The 22667-nt window shown below is 39.9% G+C and overlaps 1 protein-coding gene across 1 annotated transcript; it reads right to left on the bottom strand.

The window, feature by feature from the left end:
- Positions 1-932: 932 nt before the first annotated feature.
- Positions 933-19886, bottom strand: LOC139745490 (2-phosphoxylose phosphatase 1-like). The gene is made up of 5 exons (XM_071655882.1): positions 19783-19886; positions 6643-6875; positions 5225-5434; positions 3581-3817; positions 933-2517 (listed from the first exon to the last, which is right to left on the bottom strand). The coding sequence occupies exons 2-5, from the start codon at positions 6773-6775 to the stop codon at positions 1271-1273; spliced, it is 1827 nt and encodes a 608-aa protein (XP_071511983.1). The 5' UTR covers positions 6776-6875; positions 19783-19886; the 3' UTR covers positions 933-1270.
- Positions 19887-22667: the final 2781 nt, after the last annotated feature.

A 22667-nucleotide genomic window follows, 5' to 3' on the forward strand; every position in this document is an offset into this window, starting at 1 on the left:
TGGCAGGAAGCATCTTTGTATTTACAGTACATCTGAAATCTTTGCCCTCGAGCACCTCAACATTTTTGGAAGGAGAATGAAATGTGGTGAATAACTCCTTTCCACACTACAGATGAGTTTACCCTGTGATATCGATTCAATATTTACACGAGCAAAAAGCACAAAGCGGCTCATTTGTGCGGATGCTTAATGTTGTCCAAGACATGAACTACCAAGTGAATAGTACTCCGTCAGCCTTGAGATTCACACATCAGCCAATTCGTGACAAGATAAACAGCATTTTGTTCCAACACTACACAGAGTTGTTTATCAAGACAAACATGGCTGTCATTTGCTGGAGTTTTAGAAATATTTAAAAGCTTTTGATAAAAAGCATCATATAATTACGATTCTGTGTTCTCTTTTAAAAAGCTTATGTCCGGACATCAAGGCACGCCATGTACAAAGTTATTTCCACAATATTTAGGTGTGCTTTTTTGGCAAGAATTACATTAAAGACAGAAAGTCATGAACATTACATGCAGGACCATATTTGCTTGCTTGTTCTCTATCCAGGCATGAAGAGACATCCAAGTTTTAAGGGAGCCTCCTTGTGAATCAGAGACTTGGTAGTCGTCTGCAGTGGTTTAAAATGTGGGCTAGAACTTTCTACTAACCCACTGGACACCCCCTTCCCCACCCCCCACCCCCACATCAAATACTCTAACGAAGTGCTGACCCTGTTTTGATGCACATAACTTAGTCTCTCTAACAAGCAGACAAAAACTGTCCTCACAAATAAGCTTTCACAGGTTGATGCATGCATGCATGTGTGTGTGTGTGTGTGATGTGCAGTCTTGTACTTGACATTTAAACAGAAATGAGCATACACACACACACACACACACAAACAGAGCCACATATACTTATTTCCCAGTTACCTGCACACACAGCTTGGTTGATTGTATGAGCAGAGTCGCCAGAAATAGATAACAATCACACACAACTTTCATGTCTGATGTGAAACACTGACATTGCACATCTTAAGAGATTTAAAATGTTTGACTTTTCCTCCTCCACTCTCTCTTTCTTGACAAGGTATCAGAAGATTAACACGTTCGTGCAGCACAGACCAAATCTGAGATGTTCATTGTGATGTGCCATACACCAATTTGTGCACTAGTTTAACAAGCAAACTCCGGTAGGAATGTAGGAATGCGCATTTCTGCAATCTAGTTGTCCCCTCTCTGATGGCCTCCTCCGGGATGCAGACGGAAACCATGACAACAGGCTACTTGGTGGACGGATGTTGCCTGCACGCCTCCTGGAAGGAGGAGGCATAGAAGTGCTCCATGTTCTCCGTCTCAACAAACTTCAGCAGAGCGTCCAGTGGACAGAGGCCGTCTTCGTCCAGCTTGTCCCGGCAGAACCGCACACGCTCAGTCTGGTCATGACCGTAGGCCAGAACCCTGACCACGTGCTCCTTGAAGGACGGCTGCTCCCACATCTCGAAGACGACGCGGCCGGCGTAGCTGGGCCAGCCGGGGCCAGCGAGCCCCAGGGCGTCCATAAGGGGGCGTATTGTGATGTCGTGGCCTGAATTAAAGACGAAGAGTGGCTTGCTCTGACCCCGGCTGACCCTGTACATGGCTTTGGTCATTTCTGTGAGAAACGGTTCGCTGAACATCCGTCCCAGCTTCTCATACATGCCGTCCACCACTTGGGATTGTGCTACCAGCACCTCGTCAATGTGCTTAGCATAGGCAGCATGCTGGATGGAAGTGACACAGCCACCTGAACCGCATGGATACGGCTTTTCGTGGCACACCAGCGTGGCAAGAATCTCTGCAACGGCATTTATGCCCGGCAGAAGAGCGGTCTTTGATGACCCGTAGAGCGTCTCTGCGATGCTTTGCATGGCCCGCATGAAGCCTGCGTTACCCCGCATGGTCTTGGAGTGCTGCGCCTCTTTCGCTTTCACCAGACGCTCCAGGGCGGGACAGGCGCACATGTCCAGGGGGCAGAAATTGACATTGGGCACGGATTTGATCCTCGCCGTGTCGCGGAGCCCTATCGTCTTGAGGAAGCCGAACATGAAGGCGAGGGCGCTCTGCTGGGTGCGTGAGTTGACCGTACTGCGAAAGGTGCTGACGTTGGTGAGAAGCTCCACCTGGGATACCAATGTCCGTCCGTACGCGCCCCGCAAGAACTTCCCCAGCCTCATGTGTTGCAGCCAGCCCACAGGAGTCAGCTGAGACTTTGAGCACCTCCCGCTCCGCCCAATGGGGAGCGTTCTAAAGTTTGGCGATACGCCCGCCATGTTGCCTCGCCGCGACTCCAGCTCCTCCTCCATCACCTGGATGAAGTCCCGCAGCATCGTCGACTTCCACATCGTGTTGCTCATCTCGCGGAGGTCGCAGTTCCACTGGGGGTGCCACGTGCTGTTCGGAATGTTTACAAATTCGGTCATGGGTGTGCGATCTCCGTGTCGAGCCACGACATACACTGCTTTTAATTCGTAGCCTGGTTTAAATTTTCCTGCAAGAGAAACATATGAAATGCTACATGATATAATTAATGGTTTCAACACATTAATGCACATCTTCACTACTCATTTCTTTTGCTTTGCAACTACTGCGCATTTTGGGGAACATCACTAATAGTCAGTAAAATCTTTGTTTTTTCTGTGGTTAAAATCACAATATCATTGTTTTGACAAGGCAAACAATAAAGATGAATATGATTGACAAATATCATTACTTTGATTCACAGCTACTCAAGCAGGATTCTTATTAAAATGGATTTAAAACCGTGAAAACACTTGTTATTGGCTGTCATCTAACAAAACCAAAATTAAAAAAAAAAGAATATGAAACAGGATATTCTGTGCTCAGAATATGTGTCAGATTTGTGTTCTGCATTCCTGTGCTCTTTTTTATCCTTTATGAATGGAATGTGGCAACCTCTTCAGCCAATGAGCTGTCAGTTACAACCTGCATTCACATTTGTCTCCAAGTCAATGAGATGGTCAGGGCAATGATCTATCAAACACAGCAGAGTGTTCCTATTTTTCCTCCAAACCAAAACTGGTGAGGGCAGTACTTCAAACATTACATATTGTGTGCATGCTCATATCTATAAAATGCTGATCACCCCCGAGACATTGGTTCCCCCCTCCGATTTGTCAATGGACCAAGTCTAGCTTGGTGGGAAGATGGGAGGCTTTTCTCCTTGAGTTTTCAAGTGGAAGAAAAAGAAAAAGAAAAAAAAAATCACTGTTTACCTTGCCAAGCGCTTTGTGGCGGCCTGTGTTTAGAGCTCCTCATTCTTCCTTCATTTGATAGTCTTACACTTTCACATTTTTCAAGATTTTTTTTACTTATTGCATTGTCATTCAGGCTTCCACTAGATCTTTGGCACAACGTTTCATGGAGTGATACCAGCCTAATTTGGTGATTTCATATCTGTGGTTTTTCCTCTGTCTGCATTGCTATGGCAAATGGACCATTATCTCCACAGGAGCCTACTGGGTTCTGCATACACCTTCTGTGATTTTGTGAAACTAAGCTCTAGCCCGTCATGTTTTGGAATATTCCGTTACCTTCCTCCCCAGATATCCTCTTGTCGGGTGGATTGCAGTATTCCTGCTTGATCTTCTCCTGGATCCAGCGCTCCGCCTCCTGCTGCGTCATTCCCAGATCCCCCGCGCCCCGCTCCTCCCCGGCCTTCCCCATCTTCCTCCGTCTCTCCTCCCCTTTTTTCTTCTTCACCGGCTTCTTCTTCTTCTTCTTCCCCTCTCCATTGCCCTGGCGATCATGCTCTTTGTGGTCTTGGGAATCTGCTGTGGGGAAAAGGGTTAACATCCATAATTTACCATTAGCAGACGAAACAAAAACCCAGCATTAGTGCTTTAAAATAGTTCTAAAATGTGAGTAAGGGATAGAAACAACCACCGTATAAATTTGAATCCATACAATCGATGTTAAGTATTGTTAGATACACAAAATGTGAACTAAAGTTATGATAAGAATGCTTCCAGACTAAACCGTCTACAGTTATGGTTTATTGAGAAAAATACTGATATCTCCTCATATTTTAGGCTTTATTGCAAAATTTTGTATGGTAGGATATTTTGTGATACAACAGACCTATACATATGCATCTTATGCGATATCTTGAACATTTTTTAAAGCACTGCTCCCAAAGGTAAACTGGACCTTTAATATACATCCTGCATAAATCTTGTTGTTGTTGTTGTGGTTGTTGTAAGTGACATTGTCATCTAATTTGAATATTCAAGCCAAGGACTTATGCTTGCTGAATACTTGCAACAATTCATCTTTTTTTCTGAAAATCTTGTATAAATAGATATATCTTATTTTAATGGAATAGTATCTGGTGAAGACGATGACAGGTTTTCTTTCCTGGGTTTTTAATGTGAAGAGAAATGTTACAACATAAAAAAAAATATTAAGGAAAAGATAAGAAACAACATATGCACACATACAAAGCTAAATGATATTTGCGGATGCTCAAACAGACACTTTGTAAGTTATGTGTACTGCTGCTACTCTACAGAGGACCAAAGTGATGATGTCACAGTCTTTTTGACAGAGCTTAGTGCTGGTTCCACACAAAATACCTTTGCACGAGGTTTCGGGCCAAGGGTTGGAACCAGACACGAGCATGGTTAGCGAACATTGGGTTCACAGATATTTGAGTACCATGAGGTTGTCTAGAACCACTCTCTATGGAGATGAATGGCTACGACGTCATACTTCAGTACTCTACAGAGATATTTTTAAATGCCACAAGAAACTAGAGAAGCACTCCGTGAGCACATACCGCCGCCAAGCCAACAGCTTATTTCCACCCATGCATGCATGCAATGTCCCATTATAGAAGTCTCTAATTTACTCAGTATGTCATCAGCTTCCAGCTGCACAGTACCTCGACCGAGCAGAGCATGTGCTTTAGTGCGCATATGTAAACCTCCAGTACGCGCAGCTTAAAATCCCAAGTTCATTGACACTTTATGCCAAAAGATTACAATATCCTTCAAAAATCCACAAAAATTCCCAGATTTCTACCAAAATTTAATCACCTCTTCCTTGTGACATTATTGACTTTTTTGCAAGTTTCATTCAGATTGATTGACAACTTTTTGAGTTATTTTGCACACAGACAAGCAAACAAGCCAACATCGATGAAAGCATAACCTCCTTCCTTGGTAATAATGGTATACCTTTCTTCCTTGTGGCAACAGGGTCTCCACCGGCCTGGGGGCCCTGCCTTTGCCTTAAGCCATCTTGGGGCTCCCAGGATTCCTCTTGCTTGACGACGACCTCGCCCGAGTGGTGCTGCCCTCTTGGGTTGACCTCTGGGGGGACGTTCGGGAGGCGCTGTCTGGTCTCAGCGGAGTCTCGGTCGGCTCTGCCCTGCTCGTAGGTCAGCCCTGGTTAGCAGGAGAAATGTAATTCAAAAAACAATTCTGTGGACCTGTTCACATCTTAAAGTTTGTGTGTCTTTCTGCAGCCCTGAAAATTAGATTCCTTTTGTAAGCTAGTATATTATACAGGTAAGTAATTCAGACATTTCCTCAGAATAATACAAGTGCAAACTTCTTTATGATGGAGGGGGAAACAATACTATAGATTTCCAGGAAATTTATTCAGACCCCCCCCCCAAAAAAAAATAAATAAATAAATAAATAAATAAATAAAATAAAATGTAAAATAAATAAAAAAAAATAAAAATAAATGAATAAATAAATAAAACAAAAAATTGATCCATTATTCTCGAGTGACATGTGGTTAGTTTTTAATATCTTTGTTCGTTTAAAAGTCTGAGGTGTATTCCCGAAAGATTTCACACATGATGTTGGGAGACATTATTCAACCATGCAAAATTGTGCAACATTTGCATAAGGTATATGACCTTTAACAATCACTGACAGAGAAAATCATATAGAAATCATGCTTAGATTGGCAGAGTGAATGCAATAATTAAGTCTGCATAAATCTGATATTTTCAACAAATTACTAGCTACTTACCTTTAGTGGACATATTTATAAGAGACAGGACATATGATGGCAGCACATACTTCTCAAAAGAATTTGAACAGAAACTTTGGTTATATTCCACATAAACATATTAACAAATTTCACTGCAGTTGATATTGTCAAGGTATACTACGGAATCCTTTTCAAAACACATTGTAAAGTGAAAGATCTCTATTGCACAGGATGCTATGAGATAAAGATGACTTTAGGGTATTTAAGTCAAAACCTGTGGTCACACACACACACACACACATGAGAAATTCCACTTCCACAATTAACATCTATTTATATGAGGACCCTTTCCAGTAGATTCCTCCATTTCCCACAGAACACATTTATTCTGTCAGACGTACTGACATACAAATTGTGTGCATGTCTGTGTGTGTGTATGTGTGTGTGTGTACATATAGATGTCATCATATTTGGTGCTCGGTTGAGAACTGAAATAGAAAACTTGAGAATTGAATACAAGAGTATGTCCATGAAACCACAGCGCAGCTATAAACATTTACAGGCTACCTGCATCTTACACAGCAAAATTTTAAACACGATCATGATCTGTGAATGCCTGAAGACACACGGTCCTCCTTTAAAAACTCACACGCCAAGACACCCAGGCAGCACAGCAGGAGGAGGCTGCAGATGATGCGTTTCCGTAGCAACACCCTCATGATGGCAGCTGTCGGGCCAGAGTACCGCTGCGCCTGCTTCTGCTGGGTCTGCACCGATGACATGTCATCGCCGGCGGCGATTTTCTCCCAAACAGCGCCCTCTGGATTACTCAGTCATGATGCTGTAGCCTTCCAATCAATGTTACTGTCCCAGAGAATGGACCTACATGAGAAACAGAGTGGAAATATAATGAGAGATGACAATAACAGAGCTGCCAACCTCTTCAGAAAAACAAACAAACAAAAGATATTGATGCACAATTAAAAAACAACAATAATTCTGTGGGCAAAAGGTCATAAGGTCATGTGTTTTTGTTCAAAAATGGGAAAATGGTACACACAAAGCATGCTACATGCTACATTAAACAGGATCTGTCAAATATTTCAGAAAAATCATATTTTTCATTTAAAAAAGATATAAATACCCTTTCCAAGTGAAAAAAGAGGTATTTGTAAAGATCACAACTGCTAATCTATGTTTTTAACAAACATGTTGGAAAAAGGACCCAGTGAGATTCAAAACTGTCGTACACTGCTTTATGGACTATTCAACAACAATGTCAGAATTTCAGAGCTCGGGGATTTGTTCCAAGTTCATCATGCCACTGCTGGCAACCAGGGATAGCCTGGTGGTAGTGTCACTGCCCAGAAAGCAGTAGATAACAGGTTCAATTCCTACTGGTTCCTTTTCCGCGACATGTTTGTTGAAAATATAGATCAGCAGAGCTCTGCGATCTTACAAATACGTTTGTGAAGAGGGATACAACTGGTAAAAATCTTTCATAGCACAATTTCAAGATATTTATCAAGTTGCCATGGAAAAGGCCATTACCGGGAATGACACAAGCTGTTTCCCAACATTTTGAAAATTACATTGCAGTTATGTAAAAAGAAAAAAAGAAAAGATGCATTCTTATCTGATGAAAACACTTAAATCTCACAATAGAGCTCAAACCTACATGATATAGAATTTTACCCTCTCTGAACTTCATGGGAATTTAAGTGCATCGAACTCACAATTTTTTTTTTTTTCTCTCTCTCTCTTTCTCTTTGAAGTAACCACATTTTAGTGTCTGGTAACCACCATACGGTCACATCTCTCACGAGAATTGATGCAATGTTAATGTCAAACTGAATGAGTACTCCATTAGAAACAAACGGTGTGAAGTTGTACACTGTCTGGACATCACAATATGTTGGAGAGATTAATCATGTTTGAGACAGATGCTGGGAGGGGAATCTGTGGACTGCTCAATTTGGCCGCTGTTTTTTAATGTTATTGTCTACTGTTAACGTCCATATTTTTGCGAGATTTATTTTTCGCGCTGAGCTGCTCAAAAACATATTTGTGGATTCTTGAATTTGCAGTGCGCAATTGTCAACCCGTTCAAAAAGTGCCGAGAAAATTGTAAAGATATTTTTGCAGGTTTTAGAATTTGTGCTAGCCAGATGTAAAGCAAAATATGCCAAAAGTTCTGCACTCTACAGTATTTCATCCATACTGGGGTGGGTTTCAGTATGTCTAACAATGGTTACTTCATGTACTGCTCATGTCATAACTCAAGGAATCATCTTTTCTTCTTACTTGGTAATTTGGAATCCCCCCAGTTATGGCTGGCATAAGTTTATAGTGTTATGAAACCAAATAGATTGATTACAATACTAGTAACTACTGTGGTCTAGTGTGTTAATGTGTGGGACTTATTTCTGCTTCTGCCCAAGGGACTGATACAACAATGTGGTATTTCCTTCACTTGTATAGAATCTACATTATTTCAACATTTCAAATTTTTACCCAGATTTTTCCCCCCAGATTCTTTCTGTCAGCATGCAGCAGCCAGTGTATCATATTACTCTTTTTTTGTCTCATGCAGTATAAACACATCATTTGAAAGACAAGATACATTGATGCGCAGCTTTGCATGCTCCCACAATCACACCTCGCATAGCTGTGAATCAATTGTAAACCATTTACCACTCATTACACTGTTTCATATTTTGTGCTGGCTATAATTTTGTCAGATCATTTGTATATTTATCTCTGTTTTTATGTTTAAGGACCAGCAAACATCTAGATCGGTAATCATCTAGATCAGGCTAGTGACCTGTGAAGACTGTAGAAGTTCACCTGCACAAGCATTAGGCCTACATTCCTGGCAGTTATTCACGGCTTTTCCCAAAATGTGAATGAGGTCACCAAAACAGGAAGAGTTTAGCCATTCCCACACACAGTAAACAAGGTGATTCACCTCAGCGAGTGGCTCCTCACACAAGGCAGTAATGTAATGTAGGCCAAGGGAGCCTGCCTGCACTGAACTTTGCCAGTGATGCGGCCAGTAGCCATCATCCACATTTCATGACTGTTCCCCGCTTCCCTTCACGTGTTCTCTCTCTGATAATGTTAGTCAGGTCAAGCACTGAACTCGGCCATGCAACACAATATGATCCACTGGTGCAAGTGATTTTAAAGAGAGGCTCCATTTCATTGCCTTGAATTTAACAGTGAAATGAAACATACTGTACAGAACCAATGTTGTTGCACTACAAATCATGCCATATAGTTCATAGGTTTATAATACTCTCATGAAGCAGCATGATACAACCCATTTGGTTATGATCATATGTCACTCGGATGAGATAATGTTACTGCCTCACAACTCCCTCATTAGTTTGGTAGATGATACAAATGAGTCAAAAACATTATAGGCCCTACCTTTCACAGATTCAGCTTCTGTAACTTGCCAATGTGGAAGAGCTACAAAGTATCATTGCTCAATCACTTCACCTCCGCACAGTTTTGATTTTAAGGATACATTTTCTTACTGTAAAAGTGGATATCTTTGCACAAGTAATTTTTTGGTTCCGCCGGGTAAAATGAGTTTCGCTTGTTTTTAATTCTACAGAATCAAAACATCAACTACTTGAACATATGGCAAGCAACGTATTTGCATGCTATAATTTTTTTTTTTTTTTTTGTGCTAGTTTCTGGTTGCTCAAAATGCGTGAAAATTTAAACACCGCAAAAACCCAGTAGGTACTTTCAAAATTTGTTTTAAAAAAAAAATCCAAATTAGTTAGGATTTGTGTGTCAGGTGATGGAGGAATGTTAGATGAATCTAATCTAATTTAAATCTATTTATCTATTTATTTCAATATCATTTTAGCAGGGTAGCCCTTTCAGTTGGTTGACTGTTCTACCGAGGGGCCCTGCTCACATGATATAAAAAAACATGGGCGCACAATATACTCGAGCATCATGGCTACTACTAAAACACTGATAAATTCTGTGCTTATTTACATTGATGTAGGGCAATCTGTCAATCAGTTGCAATGAAAACATCTCAACGAAAGAATTTCATGAATGTGAATAATTGGAGATCTTACAGTGAGGTCTCAGCATATGTGTACTCTCTTGGATAGCCTACAGCCATTCTCATTGTCATTAGCATGCTTTACACCTTGTCTCTCATTTTATAAAAACTGTGCTGAGCTGTACCTTTGATGCCACCTGTGCCTCCTAAATAAACTTATCATCAAGGCACATTGCTATTTTACAAGGGACTTGCACTCCAAGTATGACATCAGTAGCATATCAATAGATGTAAATATTAGCATACGGTGCGAAGCTGACGCGCATACTCCCAGGTACGTAACTTTTCCATATATACATGTATTTCCTGAAACAATTACAGAGTCATTGATCAAGATATTCCTTTATGAGTAGCACACCTTGATATACATGCAATTAAGATAACGCACAACAAATATTTGATTTCTCATCATTTCCATTCCAATATGTCCATAATGTCTCATAAATGACATCCTGATTCTTATAATAGTGCACCAAGGACCAGAAAGACATTCAATGAATGAGACTTTGCATGTACATAATGTTTGCACAGTTATCACTTTTCTGTTCCGAAACATATCATGTAATAATGGATTTAGAACTGGGTCAGAAGGTTGCAGGTTGATACTGCAGGTTTTATGTAGACTAGTTGTAGAAGGTAATTTGGAGGGAGTCTCAAGCACACAATATGATCCTTCAGGAGGCAAAAGGGCATATGTTATATGCATGTTGATACCATCGACTTGGTTACCTGTTTTGGTCTTTCTGATTCTAAAAGAATCTGATTCATGATTGACAAGCAGAAGGGCATTAAATGAGACAAAAGATTCTCTGAGCACTGTATAATAAACTATCAGACACACAAGATATTGACACTACGGAAAAATGAACGATGATAATGGTATTGCAAACTGCTTCGCTGTCATCCACCCCTTTAATCAGATTACAGTAAAGTACATTGCAACATAAGGGATCAATGTCAGCACTATGGATTCCAGCTCCACGTACACTGCGAGTGCAAATCACGTGCTGAGAACTCATCAGCTGAAGAAGTTTTGCACCCATGACCTAGACGGTCCCAAAGGTCAGCGCTAGCTGATGCCAATGCGACAATACGCATGGCCCCATGTTGGGTCCTCTCAGGTAAAAGCTGAGCCAGATGTGATGTCTTGTTGAATATTCTACAGAGACGACACCACAGAAATACTGTCCCCGTAGACTCTGCACATGGATGCTATGCCATATTGTCTGAAAAGGTGAATAATGCGACCATTGCTACTGATTTGCAAATAATCAGAAGCTTAGGGAAAGCAAACCCTTGCCATACTAACTTCCAAAGTAGCACTCGAAGATATTCACATGAACGACATTGTAGCAGAAAGCCACAAATGTGACCATCACTTCTTTTTATGTGGCAGTGGTGGTAATTGTGACAATTGATCAGAGCACTCATTTTCATACTCATAGTTGAAATAGAGTAAGAGGGTTTTGACCTCACTCTGTATTACCTGTCTCAACTGGAATGACATACCGGGTGGCTAAACCATAAAGACAGTGAATAACATCTTCTTTTTTTTTCGGGGGGGGGGGGGGGGGGGGTCAACACCTGAGATTCAATCCATCCAATGGCTTGCTAACAAATTTTGTATTTCAGGGGTCAAGTAGCATTAGTCACTTCCAATAAGTTACACAAATATTTTTGGACATCTTGAAATATGTGGAGAATTACTCTCACTGAGGAAGTTACATTGTTGTACAGGGACGAGGAGTTCACTGAAATTGGACGAGTATGAAAGTCATACAATTTTATAGTACTTCAGTACTCTGGAAGATTTCCTGTAACATTCTACCGATAACCCTCAAGGTCAAGCTGTTAACAAATTGCAGAAGCTAAGTACGTTTTGTAGCTCACATATTTGCCTTGGGTGAGGGACATCCAAATACAATGAAGAAAGCACGGGACAGGCTTGAGCTAAGCCTAATTCACGTCAGTGCTCAAGACAAAACGTGATCCCGGGATCACGTGTAGCTCCCCAGGAAAAAGAGGTGGGGTGGGGGGGTTGGTGGTAGGGGTACGTCAGAGTAGACATGACCATGTGATAGAACACTGATGGCTTGCCCTTTGCCTTGACTCTCTTTCTAACACACACACACACACACACACACACACACACACACACAAACACACACACTGAAGGAAGCTTGAGGAAGCTGAGGAACTTGCCCTTTGCCCACAGCCTTCGGTTGGAGCTCACGTGCCATTGGCCGTCGTCTACTTCCAGCTTGTGCAAGGATTGCACGTTTAACTCAAACAATGGCTTATCTCGGCTTTCTTCGTTAATATTGTTTTGTTTGTTTGTCCCCCCCCCCCCCCCCCCCCCCCCAGCAAATCTCCATGAATTGAATTACCAAGGCACAGATCAAGTGTGCACTGGACTTGAACTGCATGAAGTGCTGCCACAAAGTCAGTTTTGTTCAAAACTTTTTGCATCACAATAGGGGACATTAAATGCTAGTCTGTGAGGTCTGAATATCTCTCCCCTATCATCATCATTTTCTTTTCGAGGACAAAATAACAATCCCTTAAAGGGATTGTACAGTACTGGTTGAGGGGAAGATTCAGGTTTACAACATTCCTAAGTGAGATAATGAGAAACCTCTTATGAAATATAAAAGAGCATATATTCTTAAAGGAATTCAATGTTTATTTGATGAAAAATTGGTTTTCAAATGGCAGAGATATCAAAACAGCGATAAAAATGAAAGGCAACAGGTCACACACTTTTATTAGGATCTCTTTCGTTTTTTCTTTGTTTTTGGATATCTCAGTCATTTCAAAACCGATTTTTATCAAATAAACTTTTTATTCCCTTGGAATTGTATGCTCTTTGACATCTCATAGGGTGGTTTCTGAATAATAGAATATCGTGCAAAAACATTACAAACTAAATCCTCACCTCAACCAGAACCATACAGTCCCTTTAAAGACTCCGACACTCAACAAATTGCAGTTGCCCTTCAGTGGTAGTGTTTATCTTCATCCTTGAGGTTATAGGAAAGATAAATATTTTCTTCAAGTCACCAAAGGGTCTTGAGAAGTAGATCATTGCCTTTATTGTCCATTCGAATGTTGCTAGTTAACTCAGGTGTTATCTGTATTCAGCCTAGTGTGATACCAATCACATGACTAACATCAAGTTAGAGGAGTCATCTGTTTTATAAATCACACTCCAGGAAGGCATACTGACAGTCATTAATTAATATCAGGTGTACCTAAGTGGATTTTCCCTTCAAGGAAATTTGCATGGCAGTGAAAAATGAAAGTGAATGTTGGGCCAATCTGATACCACCTCTAGGAAGTCTTGGGCTGGCCCAAGGCCACTTTTTTAAAACGTCAATGCAAACTGGATCCAAATACAAAACAGTACGCCTGCAAAAATTGTCAAATGCTCCCCAAATGTATATGTTTGCCTAAGAAATGTGTGGAATAACACTGTAATAATAAGATATTCGTTGAATAATGATGGAAACGCAAAATATTAGCCAAAAAGGGTTAACAGGGTTGCAATCTAAGAACTTATCCGATCGAGGTCATGCTAACTCGGACTTGGGGACAACTTGACGGCGGAGCCAAGTTGTCCCTTTGGATTGTACAGTGTTGTACTATGGGAGCGCTTGGCGTTATGAGCCGAGTTGATATAATGCATGCATCAAAGAACTTCTTTGGCATGCATGCAAAATTAATGTGTGCCTACGGGCACCTATGTATAGAATATGGCGATCTCGAACTGCATGTAAATTGTCTGAAATAGGATAGAGTTTTCCCTGAGACCAAGTTAGTCTGGATCCTTCTGGAATAAAAGTTGGTATAGCAACTACACTTTCGATCTAAAAATACTCCAAAACAACCCATCATCCCAGCAAATCGCATTAGCCAGGTAAGTTCCTCAAGTGGTAGACTCTTTCGATATATTGCAAGCACATATGAAATGGTGCCAGACGGGTTCTCAAACCCTAATACGAGAACTACCTAGTATGTTTTCACTTTAACCCAATCAGCTGTGTTGTACATAGTGATCACATCTAAAAAAGAAAAAAATGTTGACATGTATTTAAAGTGCCAACACACCCTCCCTCCCCCCCCCCCCCCAAAAGAAAGGAAAAGAAAGAAATAAGAATAAGGTGCGGCTCATCAAAGCAGCATAAATGCACAAAAATGCAGGGTAGGGTACCACAATGTAGGTGAGCCCCGGGGTGGCCCACCACTGTAAATGGGCCTTTTGATGTTGTTAGTATTGTACCAAATGAAGGGTAATACTGTAAGTTCAAACAGAAAACTTGATTGAAAATTTTTGGATGTGGCTTCACATTTCTTCAAAATGTGAGAGAATCTAATGATAGTTCATCTGTTTATCAGACAGCAATTATTGCATTGAAAGCTCAACAACTCACAGTTATTGTTGGCACACTTACAATTATTGTGCTCCCACAAAGTGATATCCATGTGACTGATATTCCAGAGTAGGAGATCTACAGCAAGGGTTTGTGAGTTTTGCATTGGTTTTAAATGTCAGGCAAATGGTTTGAATTATATTTAATGCTACTATTCTTTGAAGGGCTTTTCTTTAAAAAATGAAGTTCCACTGCAGCAGCAATTTTGAACACAATTTGAGTTAATTTCAATGTAAAATGTAAACCCACTGGGGATCAGCAAATATTGTTAAAGCATTCATTTCCTTTGGACACCTGCCCAGGTACACTCCGGACTTGTCTTCAATGGGTAAAGTCAATTTACAGTGTTTTTTTCCTTTCACACCGATTACAATGTATCAAATTTGAACCTAAACAACATTTTTTTGAATTCCAATGTGACTGAGGCCACTTTCTCCATTCTCAGGGTTTATATCAGACATCTTAACTCCACAACCTTTGTTTCTTCTAGTTCTGTTGTACAGCTTTCACTGCTTTGGTTGTTTGGATTCACTATTCTTATTACAGTCAGTTTAGACCTGAATTCCATTTTTATTTTTACTCCAATGAGTCACCTCCAATGAGTCACCTATGCAGTCATAGAGAGTATATACTTGTTTTTGCTATGCATCACCAACAATGCTTAGCAGATGATACCTACCATCTATAATAAAGCCTAAAGGGCATGAAATATTTTAGTGTCGGCTTGGGAAGAACACCTGTAGAGATACTGTCTGAAATAGTAGCATCACTGCTGAAGCTGCAGAAAATACATTGTATCTCTCATAATTGTCAACATTACTGTCTGTATTTACAGGCAAAAGATAAGCAGAACACATCTGCTCTTGATTTGTTTCGCTTTGTTTTGTTCTAAGTATAGCTCAGTAACTGGTTTGTATAGTTAACTTCTTTCCTATCTCACCATCTTTGAGACTTTCTACAGAATTATCAAGAAGAGACAAATGTAGGGAAAACAAAACCCACAAGAACAAATCACATTGGACTCTCTGCACAGTTGATGAGTGATTATCCCCCAAACTTTACATATCAATACAAGGCTTCCTAGAGTCACACATAGTACCTGGTATATTGCACCAGGCCAGAGATTGCTGGTTGGCAAGATTTACATTCCCTTCAATTCAATGAGGAGAGCACAAAACCATCTTTTTTCTTTTTTAAATTTCAAAAGACGCCAGCGAGCCGTGCATGACACAGCTCCAGGAAGCGGTTGATAAATGAAAGATGGGGGGGGGGGGCACTTTTCAACCACCTTTTGTGTTTGCTTGGCACAGCGTATCTATACATTGGAAAATGTCTTGACTTCTCAATTGTGCTGCACAATCTTCCCATGACAGGCATTTTGTTAGCCCCTCATTGGTATTCTTTCCTTTAATGTTTTATTCAAGCCATCACTCTAAAATCAGTTCCACAGACATGTCCTACAAATTTGTAGATAAAGAATTCTATGCATGTGATACTATTATGCCACCATAGATGAAAACCCCTTGCCTGTAATAATCTCACCTTAGAATATCTTGAATCCATGATACTCGAATTGACAAAGCTCTGAAAATTGCTAAAACATGGTATCATCTCTCCAATCAGTTCTTACCCTATCACCATAAAAGAAGGGTTTATGGTAAGATTCTTATCAGAGAAAAATGAAAGATGAGCAATGATATATCTACCCCTTTTTTTGTCATTTTTATACAATATTTTGAACATTGTTTTATGAAATACATTGTAGCACTACAAGTATTATCTACACCCATTCAGATTTGCACTACAAAATTATATACCGGTACATGTTTCCAAGGTTCTAGCTAGCTATGAGATTAAAGTTACAATGAAATAATTTCCACTTTTACAGTTCAATTTAATGGAGGAGTATACGGTACAATGTTTACTGATGGGAGGGACTTTTAGACTTGGCACTAATGGCAGGGAGAGGGTGATGTTGTGTGTATGTGAATATGTCAATGACTCATTCTCATACCATCGACACTGATGCATAGAAAGTTGTCTTCTACTATGAGATATAATTTGCAGATGTTTCTTCTTTTTTTTTCTTGTTGCACCGTAGCTCTACTTCAGTGTCAACAGACTTTGGGACGTGCTGAATTTGTTGTAGTGTGTTATCACAAGATGAGGTGAGGTGAAGGATGACTCACTCAGTATGTCTGATGTGTGGCTGCAGGCACTGAGTCTGTGGTTTTATTTCACTCTGGTTATACCCCTCAGCAGGGTGCTACATAATTTTTTTTTCTTTACCATTTGCCCAGTCGGGCAAGTAGATTTTCACATTTTTGTAGAACACTTGCCCAAACATGAATTATACTTGCCAAAAAAGGAAGTCCAAAGGGATGAGAAAATGATATAGAAATTCCCATGTAAATCAAGGGCTTAATATTCACACAATCATTTGAATAAACAGCACACACTGATTCACATGCTTTAAACACATTAGAGTAACAAACTTGGTATGATCAAGTGTTTGTGTTGCATTGCATCAATTGGTATTTCTTCGATTAAGTATTTAAATGAAAGTTGCTGAAATGAAGTTAAAGTGCACAGCATCACTGAAGAGTCATTATCTTTGAGCTTCTGTAATTGAATGTATGGTTGACTTCATGAGTTTGAAGAGGGGAGAGGGGAATGAAAAACGGGTGGCTTCAAAACGTTTTGCTTGCCCAGATTTGAAAACCCTTTGTAGAATCAAAGTTTAACAGTTGGAGTGGCACATCTGCACTCTACTTATTGAAATATGTGTCCCCTGGGTGCCTTGGTGATCAATACACATGTCAAAATGGGAAAAGTCCTATGCTCCTCTGATTCTAGTTGATGTACAAAGTAAGGCCGTTGGCTATAACTGGCATTTTAAAAGTAAAATATAATGAGTTCTTTGGCATTCCGTTTCAGCCTTCAAAAGTGCGGTAAGACTTTGTAAAGGTATCAGAAGAAAGAGCATCATGTTTTTTGCTCAGTATTGTTCAGCAGGTTGAATAGTGACAGTTGATGTACTGTTTCCAATGTGCAATTTCAAAATAAGACAAGTGGCAAATAAGCCACACCAGGGCTAGACTTCCGTATGTACCCCCTGCTAAAATAAAAAAAAAGAAGAAAATATATCTCATGATATAAATTTATATCTATGTCTATAGGTAGAAATAGTGGCAGAAATTAATAAAAACCTATAAAAATGTGATAATAGAGAACATTTACTCACCAACTTTATTTCACGTACGTGGAACTAACATTACGCTGCTAGCGATTAATCCTAATTTCTGTGCGTACTTTACAGCGAATTGTTTGCCGTAACGTTTGAGTGATAATGCCACATCATTTCGTTCTGAACTAAGCTCCTGGTGTAGTTGTAAAAAAGATGAATTCTGATGTTACTAGATATACTAATTGATAGCGAAATGTACAGTTCAAAGACTGATGCGATGGATGGACACCGCACTTTGCTGTGTGTACACGTTCGCACGTCCGTCGCTCGGTTGAAGGTAACTTGCCCTTATTTAACTAGCCACAATTAGTAGACAATGCGGGCATGACCAAAATGGAAATGAACACGAAGAATGCCAGTACAAATTGTAGTCAAGATACATGTACAGGTCCAAAGTCAGGATGGAAAAATTTTATTTTGATGGTTATGTTAACATTACAGCTCACGATTAGGGTTAGGGTATAGGGTTAGGGTCAGGGTTAGTGTTGGGGTAACGTTGATCCTGCAGTCCTAGGGATATGCAGACCCGGTGTCCTACGGTTAGGGACAGGGTTAGTTAGGGTAACGTTGACCCCGGTGTCCTAGGGCGACATGGACCCCAGTGTCCTCAGGTGACGCGGACCCTGGCATCCTACACCTAGGGTGACGTGGACCCTGGTGTCCTAGGGTGACGCAGACCCCTTGGTTATGCAATTCCCTGTGATATAGACTTTTATACACCTATAAAACTTCTATTATAGTATTCAAATGCACATACTGCTTCAACTGCCTGAAAAAACAGTAAAAACTAGAAGAAGTCTGAGGTCAGTCTGTTCTGGGGTGAAACTTCATTTGCCGAGGCTGCACTTATGTTGCAAAGCATTACAGGGCAGACGACTCGGAGGAAAGTATCCATGTAAATAGAGCCATCTATGACGAGCATAGATAGTACAGTTGATGTATTGTATATTTATATTTCAATATGAATTACCTCTGCCTTGCTACTCATCATGCAGCACGATCATGATAAGCGCACTGGGCTCAGATACTCATGATTGATAGTGAGTTCGAGACCCGGACCCGACAGTATGTTTCATCAAAATGTTTCCTTATCTACTATTAAAGTATAATGTCATGTTTGTCTTTACAGCTACATTGCCGGAATTTCACTGGAGATGGCGACCTTCAAAAGGAGAGACAGAAAGAAGGAGAAAGGGAAAGAGAGAGAGAGAGGGAGGGAGAGAGAGAGAAGGAAGGGCCCACAAGAGGAAAGAAAACATTCTATTCTTTGTTGTTGTTTTTAGAAATACCCCCCCCCCCCCCAAAAAAAAAAAAAAAAAAAATGCCTCGCCCCATTTTTTAAACAACCCTCACGAAAATTATCGCCATCTTTTTGAAAGTCAACTTGGAGCTTTTTCAAGTCTTCCAAAACCAGGAAAATCTATAGAGTAGTTAAGACATTTACCTTATTAACTTAGAATAAATTTACCAAACATTGATGGATTTGGAAATAACTATCTAAATTTTAATCAAATTTAGTAAATTTATAATTCATTTGTTGAGTAAGTTTACAAACGCTTTTCTTCACTTCAGTGGCAAACATCTCCCAGGATCCGGATCGAGACAATACATTCAGGGGAAGCCTTGCCCTTGCGCAAATCGCCATATACAACCTGAAGACGTATAGACTAGTACCGGTAGCTTTTTTTTTTTTTTAAGACGGCACAGATTGGGGCATGGCGCGTGTTAAACCTATGGGAAAAACGTTGGGTTAGGGTTTTTGGTTATGGTTATGGTTAGGGTTAGGGTTAGGGTTGGGGTTACGGTAGTAGTAGAGTCTAAATTAATTTCACAGGTGGGGTAAACAATGCAATGAATGGCAATCCAACGCCGTGGGAATGCAACACAAAGTCAATATTGCAAAACATGAAATACAGTACATGGGACTACACGTGAAACTTGCATATCGCTGGTTCAAAAAGGGTTAAAAATTGAATGGAAGATGGATCTGATCACATGAATGAAAGTGTACGAATAGCTTACCGTCACTTCTTAAAGACGAAGAGTCTTCAAATTTAGCGTGAGAATATCAGCAGAGAGCAATTTCCGATTTTTCTGACAACAAAGACAACTGACGTGACGCTTCCGGTCCCACCACTGCAGCCGAAAAATTCTGACAAAGGGCGAAACAGCGCCATCTAAACACTACAGTTCACAGCAAACTTGCTTAGCGAAGGATTGGGCCAGGGCACCTTCTTATTGATTCAAATCAATCACAACTTTACGATTGAATGCAAATCCATCTTACAAAAAAGTTATGATTGAAATTCCAATCACAGGTTGCGATTGATTGCAGCTTTCAAGAGATTTGTGATTGATTGATTTCTATCACAAGTTTTATAAGACAGGGCCCAGGTGTCGAGAATCAACAATAACACCGATCTCTATGATTTGATATGGCAAGTGTCATTTTGGAAGAATCTTTAGATGAATGTGATTTTCTCATTCACTTTCGTGATTTTGCATACTATTCAGAGGAAGTTTTTGTGATTCTAAGATCTCGAATCTATAATACAGCCAATCATGTCAGGGTTTGATAAAAATGGTAGAATTATGGTTCGTACGATTTTACGCTAATAGGAAAATCATCCCAATGCAGGGGCATTCGTATAGAGCGGCATGGTAATAATGGTTCTGTGACCTTTATAATTTACTCCTACCAAAGGCTGCATGTCTTCAAATGTCTTTCAAAGAATGTCGGTAAAAGAAATGTGAAAGTTAAATTTTCTTTTAGGAGGAGGTTGAGCACTCACCGCCCATGCTATGAAGAGTGTATTCTGAAAGCAGCTATATTAAAGGGAAGGGACAAAAACAGAATTATTTCTGTAGACCTTGCCGGCTACAAGAGCCTATTCTACAGACCTTCATGCAGAAATAATTGAAAGCAGTACAAGGGGGCAATTCAATGAATCAGGCAAACATTCTCTCTTACAGGTATATCATACATAATATGCATGCATGTTTATGTGCATGCACCCCGTATCAGTGGATTTATAAGAGGTCATAAGAATCGTGTCAGCTCGACGCATTACGCATGTATAGACATCCAATGTTATTAGGGCCTACAGATAATTTGATAAAACAAATCAGAGGGTACTCTTCCGCTTTCAATAGTAGGCATGTTGATGCACAAAAAAAAAATGAGGGTTGGTACTTCTATGCCATGTCACTGATGGCAACGATCGCAAATAATACGTTCCCAAAATACAGCGTGAAAACTGAAAACGAAAGTCAGATATATATTGACACACACACACACACACACACACACACACACACACATATATATATATATATATATATATTTATATTCACAATCATACCCTTGTGTGTATGTTCTGCTTCAGAAACGGATTTTTAATCTAGCATCACATCGCATCCTGGTCGCTGATGAAGAATGCGATGACTAACCTGTTTGGTGTCTTGTTTCAAAAACATGCGCTTTCCTCGCCAGGATAAAGCGTTTTAATGCCATTTTAGGTTTTAATCTCATATATATATATATATATATATATATATATATATATATATATATATATATATATATATTTCGTTGGCTTGTTGTAGGTCTAAACCGTCATTTTTTCGCCCACCGCTGCGATTATTGTTGAAAACAAAACAGACCAACCAAAAACAATGTTAAGAGTATGATATGGAAGCTGTTCATCATCGTGGTAGTAACTGAAGGAAATTAGACAGAAGATCGGCTTTATTTCCTCAAAAAAAAAAAAAACCACACCATTAGTGTTGTTAATTTGGGACATCAGGTGTGTGGCGATATTTCTAATGAGTATATATTTTTTTTGTTCATATTCTTTTAATTCAAATCACGACCTCACTGAAAATGCTTTCATCTTTTACTGGGTGAATGGAGGAGAGAAAAAAACTAAAACAAGTTCTTTCGTTGGATTGTTGTTTACCGCCATGCTTTTCTCATACACGTTGTTGGGATTATCGTCGCAAGAACCCATTATGTAATTTGTTCTGGATTATCATCATCACGAGATAATGTCCACATGATGAGCATTGGATGACCATTCAAACTGTTCTTTTTTATTTGTATTGTTTTTTGCGAAGAATTGCACGATGTCGGGACTCAAAGATCACACGAGTGCTGCATGATCGTGAACAACATTGTACCTTTGCTATATTATCTACTGCGCTATTCATAATGCGAAGTTCCAGAGACATTGAAACCCCTGTCAGTTTTTTTTAATTCACAAAATCTGCACAGGTGCATGCATTTTGGTACCTATGATGATGAACGGGGTTTGCTGTGCAATCTGATTGTAGTGCATGTCTGGCATGCTATATTGTGTAGGGAATGATGAAATAAAACAAAACACGAGTTAATCCGGAAACACCTTACAAAATGGAAAGGTAAATCAGAGATGCATGTTTATGAAATTATAACCGCCCCCAAACTGATTTTGTTTTTTCTCCCTGAGATTTTTCCATTAATTCCTACCAATAAAACTAATGTGGTATAAACTGTAAGTATCCTTCTTTCGATTATTTTAGTGCTCATCAGACAATAAATCATGTCCAGTTGTTTCTTGCGCAGTTATTACATTGTGCATCCACATGTCCTCACCATTAAAGGGATCGTCTAGTTTTGGTTGAGCCTTAACTTCAGGTTTTTATCATTTTTTTTTTTTTGGCGAGATAGTGAGAAACCTTTTATGAAATATGAAAGAGTATGTAATTCCAAGAGGGATTCAATGTTTATTTGATGAAAATTGGTTTTGAAATGGCCGAGACATCCAAAACAGAGCGATCCTAATAAGTGTGGGACCCACACTATATTACGATCGTTTTGTTTTACCTTGTTTTTGGATGTTTCAGATATTCAAATCCCGATTTTTATC

This window comes from Diadema antillarum, unplaced genomic scaffold, assembly GCF_040938485.1.
Source record: "Diadema antillarum isolate AM-2024a unplaced genomic scaffold, OU_Dant_1.0 seq00001270_RagTag, whole genome shotgun sequence".
Classification (NCBI taxonomy): Eukaryota; Metazoa; Echinodermata; class Echinoidea; order Diadematoida; family Diadematidae; genus Diadema; species Diadema antillarum.

Bases quoted from the DNA above. Each gene is read 5' to 3' on its own strand.
- LOC139745490 (XM_071655882.1), bottom strand. From the start codon at position 6,775: ATGTCATCGGTGCAGACCCAGCAGAAGCAGGCGCAGCGGTACTCTGGC. The intron at 5,435-6,642 runs GTGAGTTTTTAA...CCTGCTAACCAG, and splicing joins CTGCCTGGGTGTCTTGGCGT to GGCTGACCTACGAGCAGGGC. The intron at 3,818-5,224 runs GTATACCATTAT...TCCCCACAGCAG, and splicing joins TGTTGCCACAAGGAAGAAAG to ATTCCCAAGACCACAAAGAG.